General features: G+C 40.9%; 1 protein-coding gene across 1 annotated transcript in view; it reads right to left on the bottom strand.

Annotated features, from left to right (window-relative positions):
- LOC144593890 (uncharacterized) overlaps positions 1-20,093 on the bottom strand; it is a 57,715-nt gene that overhangs the window by 21,313 nt on the left and 16,309 nt on the right. Inside the window, exons 5-14 of the mRNA XM_078400016.1 lie at positions 19,957-20,034; positions 19,282-19,377; positions 17,782-17,835; positions 12,852-12,905; positions 12,720-12,773; positions 12,557-12,610; positions 12,422-12,475; positions 10,073-10,126; positions 471-524; positions 313-366 (exon numbers count right to left, since the gene is read on the bottom strand). Of these exons, the coding sequence (XP_078256142.1) occupies positions 313-366; positions 471-524; positions 10,073-10,126; positions 12,422-12,475; positions 12,557-12,610; positions 12,720-12,773; positions 12,852-12,905; positions 17,782-17,835; positions 19,282-19,377; positions 19,957-20,034 (606 nt within the window). The remainder of the gene's footprint in view (positions 1-312; positions 367-470; positions 525-10,072; positions 10,127-12,421; positions 12,476-12,556; positions 12,611-12,719; positions 12,774-12,851; positions 12,906-17,781; positions 17,836-19,281; positions 19,378-19,956; positions 20,035-20,093) is intronic.

Below are 20,093 nucleotides of genomic sequence, written 5' to 3'. Positions count from 1 at the left end.
CCCTGACCAGTCCGTAATTGTGATAGAAAAATAATTTTGAATTTTATAACTTCCATTTGATTCAGGACAAAATACAAGTATTGCTAGTTTAAAATGCCATATTAGAAATTTAGTGAAGTTCTCATTTATGCCTTATTAGGGAGACATAGTACATGAAACTTGATTGTGCAATATCTTCAGGGTTACTTTGTATTAGCGCTGCCTCTGAGAAATAGGAATAAGTTCTACTACAATTGTGCATAATTTTCACCTCAAAAATGTAGACATTTACCAAAACAGTTAAAATGAACTATTATCCATGCCATTACTCACAAGTTCTCCTTTAATACCTTTCAGACCAGGAAACCCTGGATCACCTCTGAGACCCTGCAAAACACATTTCTGTTAATTTTATTGAAACCATGGAAGTTTAAGTCACTTTCAAACTTACCAAGTTTATTCATTCAAAAGAGAATAGAAGTACAACTTACCATTGGTCCTTCCACACCAGGTCTTCCTTCAGTACCAGGAAGTCCTTTATCACCCTAAGGATGTGAACAGTTAGAATTAAGTGGAAACACATGGAGGGGTTAATATTTTAAAGACTGTGATAATATTTACTAGTCATAAAAATATTATGCATTTTACTTCAATAAATGAATAGATTGTATAGCATGATTTTTTAACATTTATTTCCTCATTGCTTACTCTATCTTCACACCTCACTGAGAATGCAAGTCTTTGTCTAAGGGAAAGTTTAAGCCTGCCCTAATGGCTGACATCAACTGATGTGATTTGTGTCCACATCACATGGCTTGTAATTCCACTTTAATGTGCATCCATACCAGTGTCTCATGAATGCCACAGTATTGTGCTTTTCATTCATCTTCTGAGGCAGCATTGATGGATGGACTCCTCCTGAAAGCTATCAGATGTCCAAGGCTTCTGCCTGACTTCAAGTGAGGACTGTGCAGTCTCCTAACAAGCTATTATTACAACCTTATTTCTCCTGCAATGCATTTTCGATGGAAAACGTGAATGGTTTGGCCATGAAGAGGCAACAGGTTTTTACTCTGCCACTTCTTCAACCTTCCCTTCCTGTGATAAAGCAATGAGTGGAAAGAAGGTCGCCGTGATTTCTCAGGATATTTTACAATGATAAATCATTAGGAACATGAATATACCATATCGAGGAATTAATTAATTTTTTTGTGATTACATCAATATGTTGGGCACGGACAGATGTTTAGAGATAAGCACACCATGAACTGGAAACTGATGATCCCTCCACCACCGTGCCGTTGATGAATACAAGTTCATGGAAGTCAATAATCAGGTCCTTTGATTTGCTAATACTGCGAACAAGATTGGTATTCTGGCACCATTAAATCAGATGATCAATCTCCCTCCTATACTCTGACTCATCATTACCCAGTATTCTTCCAAAAAATGGTGGCGTCATCGAAGATGACTCTGGAATTGTGTCTGGCTACAAGTCATGGGTATAGCGAGAGGAGAACATGGGACTGAGCATACAGCGTGTGCTGATGGTCATTGAGGAGGGAGTGCTATTGCCAATGCTTACTGATTTAAGTTTGCTGATGAGGAAGTCGAGGATCAAATTGCATAGGGATGAGCAGAAACCCAGTTCCCTGAGTTTGATGATGTCTAGAGGGGATAATGGTGTGGAAGGTTGATTTATAATCAATGAACAACAGCCAATAAACACAAAGTATGTGCTGTTATTGTCCAAGTGGTCCAGTGCAGACTGGAGAGCAAACATAATTGCATTTGCAATTGATCTGTGGAAGCGGTAGATGAATTATAGTGGGTTCAGGCCCTTACTAAGGCAGGAGTTTATATGTGTCATAACTAGCCTCTCAATGTACATCATCGCAACAGCCATGCATGCCACTGGTCGGTACTAATTGAGGCATGTCATCTAACACTTCTTGGGAACCAGTATTGTGGATGCCATTTTAAAGTAGTTGGGGACCTTGTACATTAGTAATAAGAGGTTGAAGATGTCCACATAAACACCATCCAGAAGAGAAGGAATAAAAGATATGCTAACCACAGAGATTTATTGCTTCCTCAACTAGGCATTATTTTGCTCCACATAGCTCTTACACCCATGTAGACATGGACCCTTCACACTGGCCTTCTAAGGAGGTGTACATAGGAGGGTCATGTTGACCTTCCAAACAAGTGTTATTTTTGCCTGAAAACATTGCAAGAACCCATTCTGAACCTGTAACTGAATGACAATCTAAAATGTGTGACTGCACATTAATTTGTGAGCGTGGATAACTAACGGTGGCGGAAGAGGTGTGGAGTGCTTTTGCAAATATGCGTGGAGGTGGGAGTATGTGAGTGATTCAGCAGAGGCAGTGTCATTGAGAGGTTTGTTAAGCATTTATATCATGTCCTACAACATTATCCATCCTTTGCGCTCTTGTGGCCATTGCGTTTCTCAGGCTGGCCTATTTGAGTTGATATTTAATGAAATCCCTCACTCCTTATTGAACCAGAGATGATCCTTTATTTATTGTAATGGCAGAGTCAGGGATAACTGGGATGTCACTCTTAGAGGTTAAGAGTCTGTCAGATAGTGAGTCATAGAGTTATACAGTGTGGAAACAGACTGTTCAGCCCAACTTCCCGATGCCGACCAACATGCCACATCAACAGTAGTCCCACCTGCCTCTTTTTGGCTCATATCCCTCTAAACCTAACCTATCCATGTACCTACGTTGTGATAGTTAGTGCCTCCTCAACTACCTCCATGTACTTACCACACTTTATGTAAAACAAAAGTTGCCCCGCGGGTTCCTATTAAATGTTTCTTCCCTCACTTTAGAGTTCCCACATCTACTTTGGATTGCTGCTCTAGAGACATTTCTGGTATGTCCCACACTCTTCATGAGTAACTGCCCACTGCTTGCTCCCTCTCTTTACCTCCTGCACTCGGCCACTAAATTGTGGGTCTTTAAGGAAAATTATCTGCAATCACTGGGAGCTCACACTACACCCTGCCCATCACACAGACCAGACTCCCCACCATCAACTCCATCTGTACTTCACACTGCCTCGGAAAAGCAGCCAACATAATCAAAGACGTTCCACATCGGTCATTCTTTCTTCTCCCTGCTCTATTTCAAGATACATAAGCTTGAAAGCATACACCACCAGACTCAGGCACAGCTTCTTCTTTTGTTATCAGGCTTCTGAACAGTCCTTCCATAAGCTAGGACACCATCCATTTCATCTCTACCTGATTGCAAACATTGGACCTTGCCTCTGGAACTATTCTATGCTCTGTATCATTCCATTTGCTCTAACTATTACACTTTAGTTTGGTTTGATTGTATTTATGTATAGAATTATCTGATTTGATTGGATAGTATACAGAACTTTTCCCTGTACCTTGGTACATGTGACAATAATAAATCTAAATCTAAACGTAAACTTGGGTCAAAAGATACCAGCTCAATCTTGCATCCCTTACGATGATCATTTGAGGAAAATCTGCGGCTTTACAATAGTGAGAGACATGATACAATTTAGTGAGCTTTGCTGCACTAGAGTCGGTGATTACAATCAGTATTGCTGGCTTTTGTCCATGAACCTTTCAGTAAGTCTTGTATTTCTATGAAAGCAAAACATGAAAATCCAATAATTTCATCCTGGAAATTACTTCCTCAATCATACATTAGGTCAGACTTGGCATAGCATTGGTGAATTCATTGATTTCAAAGGAGGTAAAAGGCCTGATGATTAGAAGAGATTGCAAAGTAATATTGACAATTTAAATTGTTATTCTTTTGAATTAATTTTTTTTAAATTACTTAAATGTTTTCATTAATTACTTCAATTTTCATTGTTTTTAAATGCCTCTGAAAGTTCCAGCTTTAAAAATTGAGGCTGCCTTTACAACATCTGTAATGGATTTAAAGATAGGTGTATTTTAATAACTGACTGCATCATATGGTCTAACTTTGATACATTGCTGTGCCAAACACCGCAGTTCATTCAATGGTTCCTATTTCAATATGAGCTGCTCTGTTTTTACATCTAATCTGCTTATTTGATTGTGCCAGCAATAACATAAAGTAGCCTACAGACACCAAAAAATGCCCTCTCCACGCATCAAAGATGTGAAGGGTCAATGAGGTCAGGATAAGTGCATTCGATGGATGGTTGGTGAGCTAGATCCAGTATAGTCCCTTTCAACAAGATTCTGCATCCATTTCCTTTGACCAATGTTTGGAAAATGAGCGTTTCCCTGGTGACAAGAAGAATCCTGGCAAATATATGTAATTTATTTTAAAATCATAAAATAAAGCATAATAATAAGTGTATGTGTTCAGTGCAAACCATCAATATCTACACAACTCTCAGAAAGCAATTTCAAAATGAATAATTTAAAGGCAGAATAGATTTGAATAAATACCTATAAGAATATAGTCTAAAACTGATTCAAGAATGAGTCCAAAAGAAGTCACAAAATCAATAACAAACATGAATTGGGCTCAAGAGTAGGACCTCGACCCCCCCAAGTCTGTTCTGCTGTTTAAGAAGATCACGACTTACTTTCCCACCTTTTCTTGTACTATTAGAAAAGTTAGCACCAACATCTCTCGTGCCTTCATCAGCATTTACTCGAAATTGTAAACAACTGAGACGCAATATAAAACTTAGTGGTGCGCCACTTGTCAACTGGAAAATGACTCGTTTTGTGCAAAACCTGTATCCTGTTAGCCAGCTAATTTTCTACCCTTTAATATGGTACTTTCTACACCACCAGGTTTTATTCTTAGATGTGGCATCTTATCAAATTATTTCTTGAAATATTAGTAAATCTCCCAGTTCCTCTTTATTGTCACTTTAAAGCACTCAACAAATTGGTCAAACATAATTTCCCTTTCACAAAGCCAAGTTGTCTTTGTCTGATAACTTTGATTATTTCCCCCAAAGTGTTCAGCTATAACATTGTTAATAATAGATTCTAACATGGCTCAGAAGCAAGAGATGAAGCTACAGAGAGAATAGACCTCTCGCCGATGAGTGTGTGACATACTGTAGCATTTGAGGCATATTTTAAAATTTCTCAATATTAAAGTGGTTTTACATTTATTGGTAGACTTTTTAAATACTTCCATCATACAACATATGTTGCCGAAGCTGCCTATCGTATAGTTGTATGTAATATGCATTTATAATACATGCACATAACAAAATGGCATCATACATTGCATGTACACACATGACTGTGGGGCCAGGTTCAGCTCAAACTCCATCATCAAGTTTGCTGATGACACTGTGGTGGTGGGCCGGATCTCCAACAACGATGAGAAGGCCTACCGGGAGGAGGTGGCTGATCTGGCACTCTGGTGTCAGGACAATAGCCTCCTCTTGAACGTCACTAAAACAAAGGAGCTGATTGTGGACTTCAGAAGGGCTAAACATCCAAGGACGTACACGCCACTGGAGATAAATGGGTCTATTGTGGATAGGGTGAGCAGTTTTAAATACTTGGGAGTCCGCATCTCAGAGGATCTGACGTGGGCAACGCACATTGCCGCACTGGTGGGTAAGGCTAAGCAGCACCTTTACCACCTTAGACAACTGAGGAAATTCAGAGTGTCTCTGAGGATCCTTCATTGCTTCTACTCTGGGGCTGTAGAGAGCATCCTGTCCGGCAACATTACAGTCTGGTTTGGGAACAGCTCTGCCCAGGACAGGATGGCCCTGCAGAGAGTAGTGCGTTCGGCAGAACGCACCATGGGAACTACACTCATCCCCCTGCAGGACCTATACATCAGGAGGTGCAGATCCAGAGCAAGCAAGATCATGAGGGACCCCTGCCACCCCAGTAACGGACTGTTCCAGATGCTACGATCAGGCAAACGCCTCCGCTGTCACGCTGTGAAAACGGAGAGGATGAGACGGAGCTTCTTCCCACAGGCCATCAGGACTGTCAACTTTTATAACCCCAGAGACTAAATTTTTGTCGACACTAATAGTAACTTATTAACTTTATTTATAAACACTCTTCTCTACAATAAACAAACTCATCAGCCCCCTGGACACCATCTCCCAATCATTCACAGTTGACAAATGCACCACTTTCCTTTCATTCTTCCAAAGCAAAATAGACAACATCTACAGCACCTTAACCACCAACGCACCTGCTCCCCCTCAAACCACCTGCCCTCCCTTATCCTGTCAGCCCCTGCCTCAATTCTCCCCAATCTCCACCACCGACCTCTCTGACCTCTTCACAGGAATAAAAACTGCCACCTGCTCTCTGGACCCCATCCCCTCCAGCTTTGTCAAGGCCTGCCTTCCTGCTCTCTCTCCACTTATCACTGCAACAATAAACTCCTCCCTGTCCACTGGCATCGTCCCGCCATCCCTCAAAATCGCTGCTGTCATCCCCATTCTGAAAAAACCTGGTCTAAACCCTGACACCCCAAACAACTTCAGACCAATCTCCAACCTACCCTTTCTGTCCAAAGTTTTGGAACGTGCTGTAGCTTCCCAACTCAAATACCACCTCTCTACCAATAACCTGTATGAAACTTTCCAATCTGGATTCCGCTCAAACCACTGTACTGAAACTGCGCTCCTCAAAATCACAAACGACATTCTCCTCTCCTCCGACGCTGGCAACCTCAACATCCTCATCCTACTTGACCTCAGCGCCGCCTTTGACACCATAAATCACTCCATTCTCCTCACCCGACTTGAAACCTCCCTTAACATCACCGGCACAGCCCTATCCTGGTTCAAATCTTACCTCTCTGACAGACACCAGTTCATCTCTATTAACAACTGTAAATCCCCCACCGCTCCCCTCCCCCAAGGTGTCCCCCAAGGCTTAGTCCTTGGCCCCCTCCTCTTCATCCTCTACCTGTTCCCCCTTGGTCAATTAACCCGCCATCATGGTCTCAACTTCCACTGCTTCGCCGATGATATCCAGCTCCTCATCCCCACCAAGTCAATCTCCCCCACCACACACTCTACACTGACAAACTGCATCACTGAAATAAAATCTTGGCTTCAATCAAATTTCCTCAAACTCAATTGCAACAAATCTGAAATCATCATCATTGGTCCAAAAACGCTCACCAAATCCAACCAAAACTTCATCCTCAACATTGATGGTCTCCCAGTATCCACCTCACCTCACATCCGGAATCTTGGAATCATCTTTGATCAAGCCCTCTCCTTCGACAAACACATCAAACACATCACAAAGACAGCCTTCTTCCACCTCAAAAACATTGCCCGTCTCCGTCCATCCCTCTCCTCCACAGCTGCAGAAACCCTCATCCACGCTTTCATCACCTCCCGTCTGGACTACTGCAACAGCCTCCTCTATGGCGCACCCTCAAAAATCATCAGTAAACTTCAATACATTCAAAACTCCGCTGCCCGTCTACTCACCCACACCCCGATCCGTGACCATATCACCCCCGTCCTTTATAAACTCCACTGGCTCCCCATCCCCCAGAGAATCCAGTACAAAATCCTCCTCATAACCTACAAAGCCCTCCATAACCTGGCCCCATCCTACCTGACCGACCTCCTCCACAGGCACACTCCCACCTGCACCCTCTGCTCTGCTGCTGCCAATCTCCTATCCCCCCACATCCGGACCAAACTCAGATCCTGGGGGGACAGGGCTTTCTCCATCGCTGCTCCCACCCTATGGAACTCACTACCCCAAAACGTTAGAGACTCCTCCACACTCACCACATTCAAAACATCGCTGAAGTCTCACCTGTTCAGTACTGCCTTCAACCACTGAAGGTCACCTCACCTTCTGTCTCCTTTCTCTGTTCGTTTATTTATTTACTTATTTATCTATTTATTAATTTCCCTATGTTCTCTAAATCTCTGTAAAGCGTCTTTGAGTATATGAAAAGCGCTATATAAATAAAATACATTATTATTATTATATGCTGTAACTGTAATTCTTTTTGTGCACAACCCGCAGGCATTGCCACTTTCATTTCACTGCACATCGTGTATGTGTATGTGACAAATAAATTTGACTTGACTTGACTTGAGCAAACATGCTAGCTATTATTTGTCTGTACATTCATGATTGAACTCTTGGCATATCCTAGAGATTATTGATGGTGTTTATTAACACACATCTGGCTAACAGTCCATCTTCAAACACAATACATTTTCAGCAGGTCTGATTTCTCAAACAGACAAGAAGTAGTGGTTTGAAAACTTCCAATGAATTCCTGCCAAGATGAATCAATCTATAGAATCAAAAGCACATTATTTTCTGCAGTTTACTGGATTTCAACTAATGTTTGCAAACCCATGACAGGAATAAACAGGTAAACTGCAGTTTCAAACCTGGCAACCATGCACTCTGAGTGCCAGTTAGCCACACACCTCTGGGAGTGATTGTAAAAGTCACAGACTCACTGACAACTGCCTGCCTTTGATGAGTTCACAACAATACTTTATCTAATTACATTTATTAGATGAGCATCTCATGTTTTAGAAGTAATCATTCTATTTACTGGAAAACAGACACTTGAAACTTGATTCCAGCCAACAAAAAATAAATTTTGGTAGAGATTTCTTATCTGGCCTCCAATTGGTTTGAAGCACAAAACACCAGAGACCCAAACCATTTTCAGGTTTGGGCTTCTAAAACTATTTTTCACTGAGAATTGCAAGGGATAAACAAGCATTCTTTTGTAGCTCCAAATCTTACAGCAGTAAATTGTCCAGACGACAGGCAAGCCTGTTGGAGAAAACCTAGGACAGAGAAGGTAAATGGCCTTTATTTGGTCCGAACAGTTTTGCAAGTCTGCAAGAGCAGTCCTGGTCCACCGATCTCAAAGTAAACAGTAATCTCTCAATTTCAAACTGACTTAAATGGGCCTGAAAAGAATGCCGGTTTGATATTTGCTTATCCATTAGCACATTCAAAACTGGAGCAGAAAATACAAATGATTTGTATAGCAGATTTTACCTCATTTTTTTGTTTTAATTTAGAGAATATAGAACAATGCAGCACGGGAACAGGCCCTTTGGCTCATTATGTCTAAACTGACTATTATGCCAATCTAATTAATACCATCTGCCTGTGCATGCTCTGTTTTACACGTCTGTCTAAATGCCTCTTAAATGTTGCTATCTTATCTGCTTCTACCAGTTTTCCATTGCCCTTAAAAAAAGGAACAACATTCCCCAGTCTTCTGGGACCTAAACTGTAGCTAAAGAGGTAGATGTGAAATAGAGTCATTGTTATATTGAAAATACAGTGTGGAACAGGCCCGAGGGACCAACTTGCCCGAGGGACTAACATGCCCTATCTACACTATCTTATCCATGTACCGGTTCAAATGATTTTTTTTAACGTTGTCATAGTACGTGCCTCAACTACTTCCTCTGACAGCTCATTCCATATTCCTACCACCCTTTGTGTAAAAAAGTTGCCCTCAGGTTCTTATTAAATCCTTCTCCCCTCGCCTTAAACTATGCCCTCTGTTTCTTGATTCCCCTACGCTGAGTAAAAGACTATGCATTTATCCGAACTGTACGTCATGATCATATACACCTCTATAAGATCATGTCTCATACTCCGTTCCGAGTAATAAAGTCCGTTTTAGATATAGATGGATTGACCTGGACAACAAAATATTTTGTGCAATTATCTTTGGATCAATGAGTTTGGAACCATTCTGCCTCATAGAAACATAGAAAAATATGTGCAGGAGGAGGCCATTCGGCCCTTCAAGCCAGCACCGCCATTTAAAATGATTATGACTGATCATCTAAAATCAGTACCCTGTTCCTGCTCTGCTTTTCCCCCATATCCCTTTAGCCCTAAGAGCTAAATCTAACTCCCTCTTGAAATTATCTTACTTGTAATCTAAGTATATCAGTCAATTAATAAATATCTGCAGGCAATACTGAATCATTAATTTATATTAAAAAATATACGTTAAAGTAATGACGTTCGGTAATTAGATGTAAAAATAATAATTTATCGGACTTGGTATCAGTTTGTACAAGTGGTAATTAGAGTATTTGAAACACAAGTTGTCCTTACCTTCACTCCCTGTAATCCCCATATACCTTCTTGACCTGGTGTACCTATGTTCCCCTGTAATTTAGAGAAGATCATATTTATCATGACTTTGCTTCAAGATGAAATGATAGGATTGGTCCACAAGTTAAAGTCCTAAATTGGGGCAAGGCTACTTTTGATAACATTTAACACAAACTTACAATGGTTGATTGGGAGAGGCTGTTGGTAGCCAAAGGACATCTGGCTGGTGGGAGGCTTTTAACAGTGAGATTATGTAGTGTATTACGAGCAAAAAGACAACTATGTAGCGAATAGGTCCTCTTAAGGATCAGTATATCAGTGTGGAGCCATGGGAGTGGGCAAGTACGTTAAATGAGTACGTCACCTCTGCTTTTGCTGTGGGGAAGGTCATGGAAGCTTGTGAGTTCAGAGAATAGCAATGTCCTGAAATGTATTGATATTACAAAACAGAAGGTGTTGGGTGTTCTTAAAACACATGAAGGTGGATAAATTCCTTGCACCTATCCAAATGAATCATGACATTGTGACAAGCAAAGGAAAAATTGCTGGACCTGTTCAGAGAATCTTGTATTTTTGTTAGCCATGGGGGAGCTACCAGAAAACTGGAGAGCGCCTAATGCTGTGCGTTTATTTAAGAAGGGTTGCAAGAACAAGCCAGGGATATGTAGTCTGCTGAGTATAACATCAGTGGGTAGGTTACTGGAAGAGATACAGAAAGACAAAATCTATTTGCATTGGAAAGGGAAGTACAGATTAGGGATAGCCAACAGAGCTTTATATGTGGCAAATATTGTCTCATGAATTTAGTTGACAATTTTGAAGAGGTGACAAAGAGGCTTGAAAAAGGCAGGGCAGTAAACATTGTAGCAATTACTTTGGGGAAGATTCTGGGACTTCTCGCAGGAGATGAGGGAACTAAGGGGTGAACTTAGAGGATTATCAAATAATGAGGAGCATATATAAAGTGGATGGTCTCAGGTAGGGGAGTCTAAAACTAGAGGCCGGCCGGTTCAACGCCAACATGCATCGTTGGGGGTTGCGTTCATCAACAGCCTGCATGTGTGGAGCAGACCAGCAAACAGCGCAGCACGTCATTTTCGACTGCACTGTCCTCCGTCCCCCTGGTGGAGGAGTAGACCTCACGGCCCTCGACAACAGCACATTGCAGTGGCTACAGCGCCTGGAGGGCGTTACGTAATTTCTGCTGCCTCAAACGCAAAAAGAAGAAGACTAGAGGCAAAGCTTAAGATGAATGGGAAACGATTTAAAGGATACCTAAGGGGCAACTTTCACACAGAGGGTAGTGCAGAGTTGGAACAAACTGCCAGAGGCAGTGACAACACTTAAAAGACTTTTAGACAGGCACATGCAGTAAAGGCCATTTACGACTCAAACAGCTGTGTCCAACATCTAACAGTCAAAAGCTGAAGGTCAATTGATCAAGGACAAAGAGTAGTCAACTCCTTATGGAAAGAAAGCTTTGAAGAGTTCCTCAACATGATTTTGTGCTTGAAATGAGCTAATTTGACTCAATTTGTAAACAAACTATTGGTTCCAGTCTTCTCTACACCTGATCAAAGAGATGTCGCATAAAGGACTCAGAGGCACAACCCTTTTATCAACTTCACAAAAATCTTCAACTTTGTCAAATGAATGTGGAATGTCCTTGTCTAATTGGCTTTCAACATTAATTCATCTTCATTTTATGATTGCTCCATGATACCATATATGCTGTGATTGTAACAAATGAGTAAAAAAAAACTCAGGTCCGACTGTGATCAGGAGGCTACACCATCCACTTGATACATTTCTCAACTTTCTTCAGCAAGCTGCCTCACCTTCAAACCAACTTACTGCTAGAGTGGAGCTATGTTATAGGAAATTGCTCAACTTACGTCACCTCACTTCAGAACCAAGGTTACCCAAACTTCAGTCAATGAGCTGCAGTATGAAGATGATGCTTGCATATGTGCTTTGTTTGGAGACCAAGATATTATTGACTTGTTCACTGAAGTACAAAACAGATTAGTTCTTGAACATAAAACACAGGAATGCATCATCTTCCAAACTACCCACTCACCCTCCTTGGTAACCACTTTCTGGCCCACCAATGATATATTTTGTAGGTTCCACTTCGGCCTCAGTTACATCAGAACTGGTGGAAGTAAATTAGATACAATCCAGAGGACTGTAAACAATGACACTGACCTTCCCCAATGACCTAACGGAGATCAGAGAAGTCAGAATGGGAAAAATTATGGCTCCACGTTGACTTTGATGTTCCAGAATAGGCCATCCAATTACATGCCATGCTAATTTTAGAACATTTAATTCCATGTTAGATCATACCTTTTCACCTTTTAGATCTATTTTCCCTCTTGGTCCAGGTGATCCTGAAATCCCCTGAAACAAAAATAGAATTTTTCTAATTATACTTCACATACTTTTTTGTGCAAGAACCTTAAACACCTGTTGTGAATTTACCTTAAATCCCATGGCTCCTTGTAATCCTTTGTAGCCTTTAGGGCCATCTAACCCCTCGGAGGAAGGAAAATATATTTCAGTGAATATGAAGTAATTCCAACTTTGGCAATTATTTTGGAAACTAAAAAAAATGCACAATGCAACACTGTTTAAAATGACATACTCTTTGGCCTTGTCTTCCTTGTACTCCCTTGTTCCCTTTAATTCCAGCCATACCCTGATACAAGGAAAAACTAGATAAATGGATGATTTTAAACTGCTGTAAATACAACATTTAAAGTGACGAAAGACATACCCTGGGTCCAGTGACTCCAACTCTTCCATAAGAACCATTGTTACCTCTAGCAGCCTGTATCAAAACAACCACAGTTCATGCAGATAAATAAATATGTTGGTTGTTTTCTACTCGGTTGCTAATACACTTTTACAAAATAGAGTCATTTTGCCCCATTTGTATATGCACACACGTTACACCTAAAAATGCCTTTTGAACACTGGTCACCACAAGTTAAATTGTGCCTACATTTGCCCATTCATCCAACTTGGTAAAGTCACATTGCAGTCTCTTCACATCCTCCTTACAACTCACCCATTCCCTCCCTCTCCAGCACTGTCACATCTGTAAACTTGGAGATGTTACATTTAGCTCCTTCATCCAAATCATTGATATATATTGCGAATACTGACACCTTGTGGCACTCTACTCCGACTGTCTGCACCCAGACAAAGATAGGGTCTCGTCCCAAAACGACACCCATTCCTTTTCTCCAGAGATGCTATCTGGCCCATTGAGTTACTACAGTTTTTGTGTATATCTATGATTATTCTTAATCTTATCTCCTATCAATCAGGCCAGTATATTATTCCCAATACTAAATGCTTTAATTTTGCACAATGTAAGATCAAAAGTCTTCTGAAGATCCAATACACTATACCAACTTCATCTCCCTCATCTATTCTACTTGTTCTCCCTCCAAAACATGTTGATATATATTAAGCATGATTTGCCATTCATAAACCCATACAGACTGTCCAATCCTATTAATGCTTTTTAAGTGTTCTGTTATTATATCTTTCATAATAGATTCTAGCATTTCCCCAGAACTAATGTTATACTTATTGGTCTGTAATTCCCTATTCTTTCTCTTCCTCTTTTTAAATAGTGTGGTTACATTTGCTTCCTTCTGATTTGTTAGAAATGTTCCAGCAGCTTAAGAATTTTGGAAGATTACCACCAATGCAACCACTATTTCCACAGCCTCTTCCTTTGGTACTCTGGGATGCAGATTATTAGGCCCCAAGGATCTGACAGCTTGTCTGGCAGTTTTCTGGGTTTGCAGCTTAACAACGAACAACGGCTGAGTGACAGCATTGGGAACTCCACTGCTGTTATTCCGAAAGAAGACAGGCAACTCGCGCTCCATGGATTTCCTGCTGTTACCCCGGGCAGCATCTGAAAAATCCTATCAAGGGTGGATGGATGTGTCCGGACAGCTTCAAAGCCACTTTGAACACTCGTATTCAGTCATGACACCTATGGTCTGGGCGTCAAGTCAGCAAACTGAAAGTATTTTCCAACAATCACTTTCCACTGAGCACTTGGTCCTGATGGGTCTTGTCTATCCTGCAGCGAGTGCTGAAATATTGGTTGTCAGATACCACTGGCTGACAGGGTCTGAAACCCTTGAGATGGACCTGGCCATCAGCAAAGAAAGCCTCAAGGTCCACTTTAAACTTTGTTTTAGACTGCATTCCAAACTTCCCTTAATATTTCATGCTGGCCTCCCATCATATTGAAAATCTCAGGCATACACTTCATTCTTTGTCTGAGGCTGCCCTTTCTCACCTAACTCCTCTGATACAGAGCTCACGATAGGGCTTCATCTGGGGAACTAGCACCAGCACCACTCTTACCTGGTTCATGGGCTGCAACCCAATTGTGCCCAATGATACATTATGTGCATATCCCACCATTGAGCAACCCTCTACATTACGCAAAGTGATGGGATTTGAATTATTGGGCACGACTATCAGACTGAGTGACCAGCAACAACCTTCTTTACTGTTTTACACATGAATAAATGAATTAGGGCAAGGAAAAGGACATTTGGCCCCTCGAGCATGCCCTGCCATTCAATAAGGGCCAAACTGATGGTAACCTCAACTCTTCTTTTCCTTCCAGAGCCTCAAGATTCTTCTTGTAATGTGATGAACAAAACTTTGCATAATGTTCAAAAGTCATAGTAAAATTTGGCCATTTGGCCCATCTACTCCATCATTCAATCATGGCTGATATATCTTTCCCTCTCAACCCCATTTTCCTGCCTTCTCCCTGTAACATTTGACACCCTTACTAATCAAGTAACTGTCAAAAAACCCAAAGTCTTGGCCTCCACAGTCATCTATGGCAATGAATTTCAGATTCACCATCCTCTAGCTAAAGAAGTTCCTCCTCATCTCCTTTCTATAGGTACATCCTTTTATTCTGGGGCTGTGCCCTCTGGCCCTAGACTCTCCCACTAGTGGAAACATGCTCTCCACTCTATCCAGACCTTTCACTGTTCAGTAAGTTTCATTGAGATCCCCCTCATCCTTCTAAACTCCAGCGAGTGCAGTCTTACAGCTATCAGACGCTTATCATACCCAATATGTCCCAGGGTCCTTCTCGTAAACTTCCTCTGAACCCTCTCCCACGCCAGCACATTCCACAGATATGGAACCCTAAATTACTCAGAATACTCCAAATGCAGTATGACCAGCACCTTATAAAGCCTCAGCAATACACTCTTGTCTTCTTGAAATGAATGCTAACAATGCATTTGCCTTTCTTACTACCAATTCAACCTACAAATTAATCTTTTGGGAATCCTGTACCAACATTCTCCATCCCTTTGTACCTTTGATTTCTGAAAACTATCACCATTTGAAAATAGTCTATGCCTTTATTCCTACCCCCAAAGTACATGACTGCACACTTTGCAAATCTGTATTCCATCTGCCACTTCTTTGCCCACTCTCCCAACCTGTCCAAGTCCTTCTGCAGATTCCCTGGTTCCTATACACTACCTGCCCGTCCATCTGTCTTTGTATCATCTGCAAACATGGCCTCAAAGTCATCAATTCCCTCATTCCAATCATTGATGTACAACGTGAGGAGTAGCTGGCTAGTCACTGGCAGTCAACGAGAAAACCCCCACTTTATTCCCACTCTTTGCCTTTGCCCTTCAGCCAACTTTTTATCCATGCTAGTATCTTCCCTCTAATACCATGGGCTTGTGTCTTCTTTAACATCCTCATGTGTGGCACCTTGAAGGCCTTCTGCAAATCCAAGTAAACAACATTCGCTGACTCTTTGTCTATTCTGCTATTTACTTCCTCAAAGAATTCCAACAGATTTGTCAGGGAAGATCTCCCCTTCATAAAACCATGCTGACTTCAGTTTATTTTATCATGTGCTTGCTTCTAAATAGTTGGAAACCTAAGCCATAATAATGGACTCTAAATTCTTACCAACCACTGATGTCAGGCTAATTTGTCTGAAGTTTCCCTCCTTTGCATCACTCCCTTCTTGAACAGCAGAGTAACATTTGCAATTTTCCAGTCCTCTGGGACCATTCCTGACTCTAGTAATTCTTGAAACTACTAATGCCTCCAAAATCTCTAAAGCTACCTCTTTCAGAATCCTGGGGTATAGTCCATCTGGTCCAGGTGACTTATCCACCTTCAGACCTTTCAACTTCCCAAGCACCTTCTCCTTAGTAATAGCAACTCTACTGATTTCCGGCCCCTGACTGTCTTGACATTCTGGCATGTTGCTGGTGTCTTCCGCTGTGAAGACTGGCACAAAACCTCATTCAATTTGTCCACCATTTCTTTGTTCCGCGTTACTACTTCTCCAGCATCATTTTCCAGCGGGCCAATGTCCACTCTTGCCTCTCTGTTACTTTTTATATATCTCAAGAAACCTTTGGTATTCTCTTTTATATTATTGGCTAGCTTATCTTCATATTTTAACTTCTCCCTCCATTGCCTTTTTAGTTGCCTTCTGTTGGTTTTTAAAAGCTTCCCAATCCACTAGCTTCCTGCTAATTTTTGCAATAATACACACCTTCTCTTTTACTTTTATGCTGAATTTGACTTTCTTTGTCAGCCACGGTCATCTAATTCTCAGAATCTTCGTCTTTGAGATAAAAAGATCCTGTGTCTTCCAAATAACTCCCAAAAACTCCTGCCATTGCTGCTGCACTGTCATGCCTGCCAGGGTCCCTTTCCAATCAACTTTAGCCAGCACCTCCCTCATGCCTCTGTAGTTACCTTTACTCAACAGTAATTCTGACACATCTCATTTCATCTTCTCCTTCTCAAAATGCAGGTTGGATTTTATCATATTATTCTTTACATTAAACTTCCTAGTCAAATCCACCATTACACGACAAACCCTAAATTGCCTTTTCCCTAGTAGGCTTGACCACATGCTGCTCTAAGAATCCATCTCAAATATTCCAGTTTGGCTTCCTCAAAGTTTTATACAGCTACAACATAACTTCCTTACATTTAACCCCCCAAAGTGCAACATCTCACACTTGTTGGGATTAAACTCCATCCACTTCTCCGCCCATATTTCCAACTGGTCTACATTCTGTTGTATTCTTTGACATTCTGCCTCACTATCTGCCAATCACTTATATATTTATACATATCACAAACACAGAAGGCCCACCATTGCTGTCTGTGGAACACCACTGGTCACAGAATTCCAGTCAGAATATCAGCACTCCACACTACCTTCTGCCTTCTGTGCCAAATCCAGTTTTGAGTCCAGTCTAAGTAGTCACCAAGGATCCCATGTACATTAATCTTTTGGATCAGCCTACCATGAGGAACCTTGTTGAATGCTTTACTAAAGTTCATGTACACTGCCCTACGATCTCTTATCTTTGTCACCTCCTCAACTTACCACCTGTTCCCTGGAAGAGGAAAAGAGACAACAGTAATAAACATGGAGTTGTGCAGCTGCAGTGCAATATTTTGTTCCTGGACCTGCACAAGATAATGCTTATGGTCTTATTGACAAATTGTTGAATTCAACAGCTCACAGGTGTTCATTTGTAGATATTGCATCAAAAACAAGAGTCGAGTCAAGAGTGTTTTGATATCTGGACTTTGGGAGGGTGTTATCCTTTTAATGCAAGGAAGCAATAAAGTTATCTATATTTTAATTTTACCTGAGTCCCTGGTCTTCCAGACTCTCCAGCTGTGCCCTTTTCCCCTTTCTCTCCCTAATGTGGAGTTCAGAAAATACAAAACATACTTGTAATAATGCAAAGACCTTGATGTTAGATGGCTTCTAAACAGGATCAAACTTTTGTTGCACAGCCTTCATGCCGGTGTAGTTAGAACATGATATTATTGGATAATAATGGTGAACATGACTGGGGTGTGTTCTGGGTTAATCCAGTTAATGAGTGATTTGCAATCATTATTGATTCACTACTGGGTACCTGCTGATCTACTCCTGAGCAAACTGACAGCAGTAGCACAGCCTTTAAAATATCACTAAGCCACATCACTGTTGGAGGTGTATATGCTGCTGTTCTTTGCTGAGATAGTTAAAAGGGAGGGAACATGCTTGCTACTTTACTTGTTATAATCTGCACATGAATGCACAGAGTCTTTTACCCAAAATTTGGGAATCAAGAACCAGATGACATGGATTCAAGGTGAGAGTGGAAAGATTTAATGGGAACCTGAGGGGCAACCTTTCGTACAGAGGGTGGTGGGTATATGGAATGAGCTGCCAGAGGAGGTGGTTGAGGCAGGTACTGTAACAATATTTAAAAGATGTTTGGATAGGTACATGGAAAGGAAAGAATTAGAAGGATATGGGCCATCACAAAACAGGACGCGTAGATGGGGCTTCCTGATCGGCATATGGAAGTTGAGCCGAAGGGCCTATTTCCATGCTGTATGACTCTATGACATCTTGGCGTACGAGGCAGAGCAGAAATGGCATGTCTTCCATATCAGTATTGCCAGGAACACACATATGAAGAAACGGTGGAAAGAGCAGGTAAAAGCTCTTGCGATTTAAAGTGGCTCAGTGGTGCGACTATCTCACAGCTTCAGAAACCCGGTTTCTGGTGCTGACCTCTGGTGTTGTCTGAGTGGATGTTGCATGGTTTCCCTGTCATGACATGTGTTTTCCTGAATGCTCCAGTTTCTTTGCAAATCTTTGGGATCTGGCTGGTTTAACAGGCAACATGGACTACCTAAGAATGCAGAATTCATATGATCTCTGTAAAAACAGGGCATTGATCGTGAGGAATCTTTTCTGACAAATCACCAGGAGTTGTATTTTCAAGGAGAGATAGCCTTTGGAATTGTATTGTGATCCAGGGACAATACGAGGAGTCACCTGTCTGTGTTCTATCCAGGAGGAAACCTCTCAGTCCCTGCAAATTGTGTGCTTTTTCACCTTTTGGTTTTTGATTATGGTAGAGGATATCAAGTTACCTCTTCTTCAGAACAGAACAATGATTTCACTAATGCACCCTACTGGAAAATAGGGTACAGATATTTTGCAAACCATGAATTTCACATAGGATGAATGTATTTTTGCAATTTGCCTTCAAAATGTCAAGATCCATTCACACAAATTACAAAGCACAATGATACACAATACAATTTTGAAGCAAAAATCTGTAATGATGATTAAGAACATTTACCTGTGTACCTGTGTTACCCAAGTATTCTAGTTGTCCATAAGAACATTTGCAAAATGGTAGATTCTCCGTAAAACTGTTCTCTGCTCTCCGGCCACACTGAAACATTTTAATTGGTTATTTATGTACTAAAGTTAAGAATAAGCAAAAGTACTATGCCAAACAATAAAGAGAAGAGTAAAATAAGAATATTTCAAATATTCACAGATAATTCTGATAACCATGACATATTTTAGGAGCAATATGGTAATCCATATTTTATTTACTATCTGTTCACATGTGCTCTCCCCATCTTGCAATTAGGTAAGTGTAGGCTTCTGGACTCAGTACCAAGTCTGAGCATTTCCAGCAACCCTCTCACATCATAAAAAGGTTTCTTCATAGCTTTATAATTACTTTCAATACTAAGTGTAAGATATAGTACACTATGAAATCAGCATGTTTTCCCAGGACTTTGATGCTACACTTCCAAAGTTGACCTAAATATCACTGCCAGATATACTCATTCAAAACTGAACCTTGCATTTTAAACGCTTATTTCTATAAATACAATAACAAAATAATCTTAAATGTGAAATTATTTTATTATTGAAGCTTTTAAAAAAAAAAGTTATTTTGTTTGAATTTAATTTTGAATATGAAACATTCAAGGTGGTATAAAATGCAGCGCACACTTACCACATGTGACAATTCACAGCATCCTTCAAAATGGACTCTGCTTGGATCACTGTGCAGTTCCAGTTGTTGCAGGTCAAGCTGATAGACAAAAGGACCAAGATAAATACAAGACTGTTTTCCGTCATGATTTGCTCTAG

Source organism: Rhinoraja longicauda, chromosome 5 (genome assembly GCF_053455715.1).
Source record: "Rhinoraja longicauda isolate Sanriku21f chromosome 5, sRhiLon1.1, whole genome shotgun sequence".
Classification (NCBI taxonomy): domain Eukaryota; kingdom Metazoa; phylum Chordata; class Chondrichthyes; order Rajiformes; family Arhynchobatidae; genus Rhinoraja; species Rhinoraja longicauda.
This window is presented reverse-complemented; position numbering and strand designations above follow the sequence as displayed.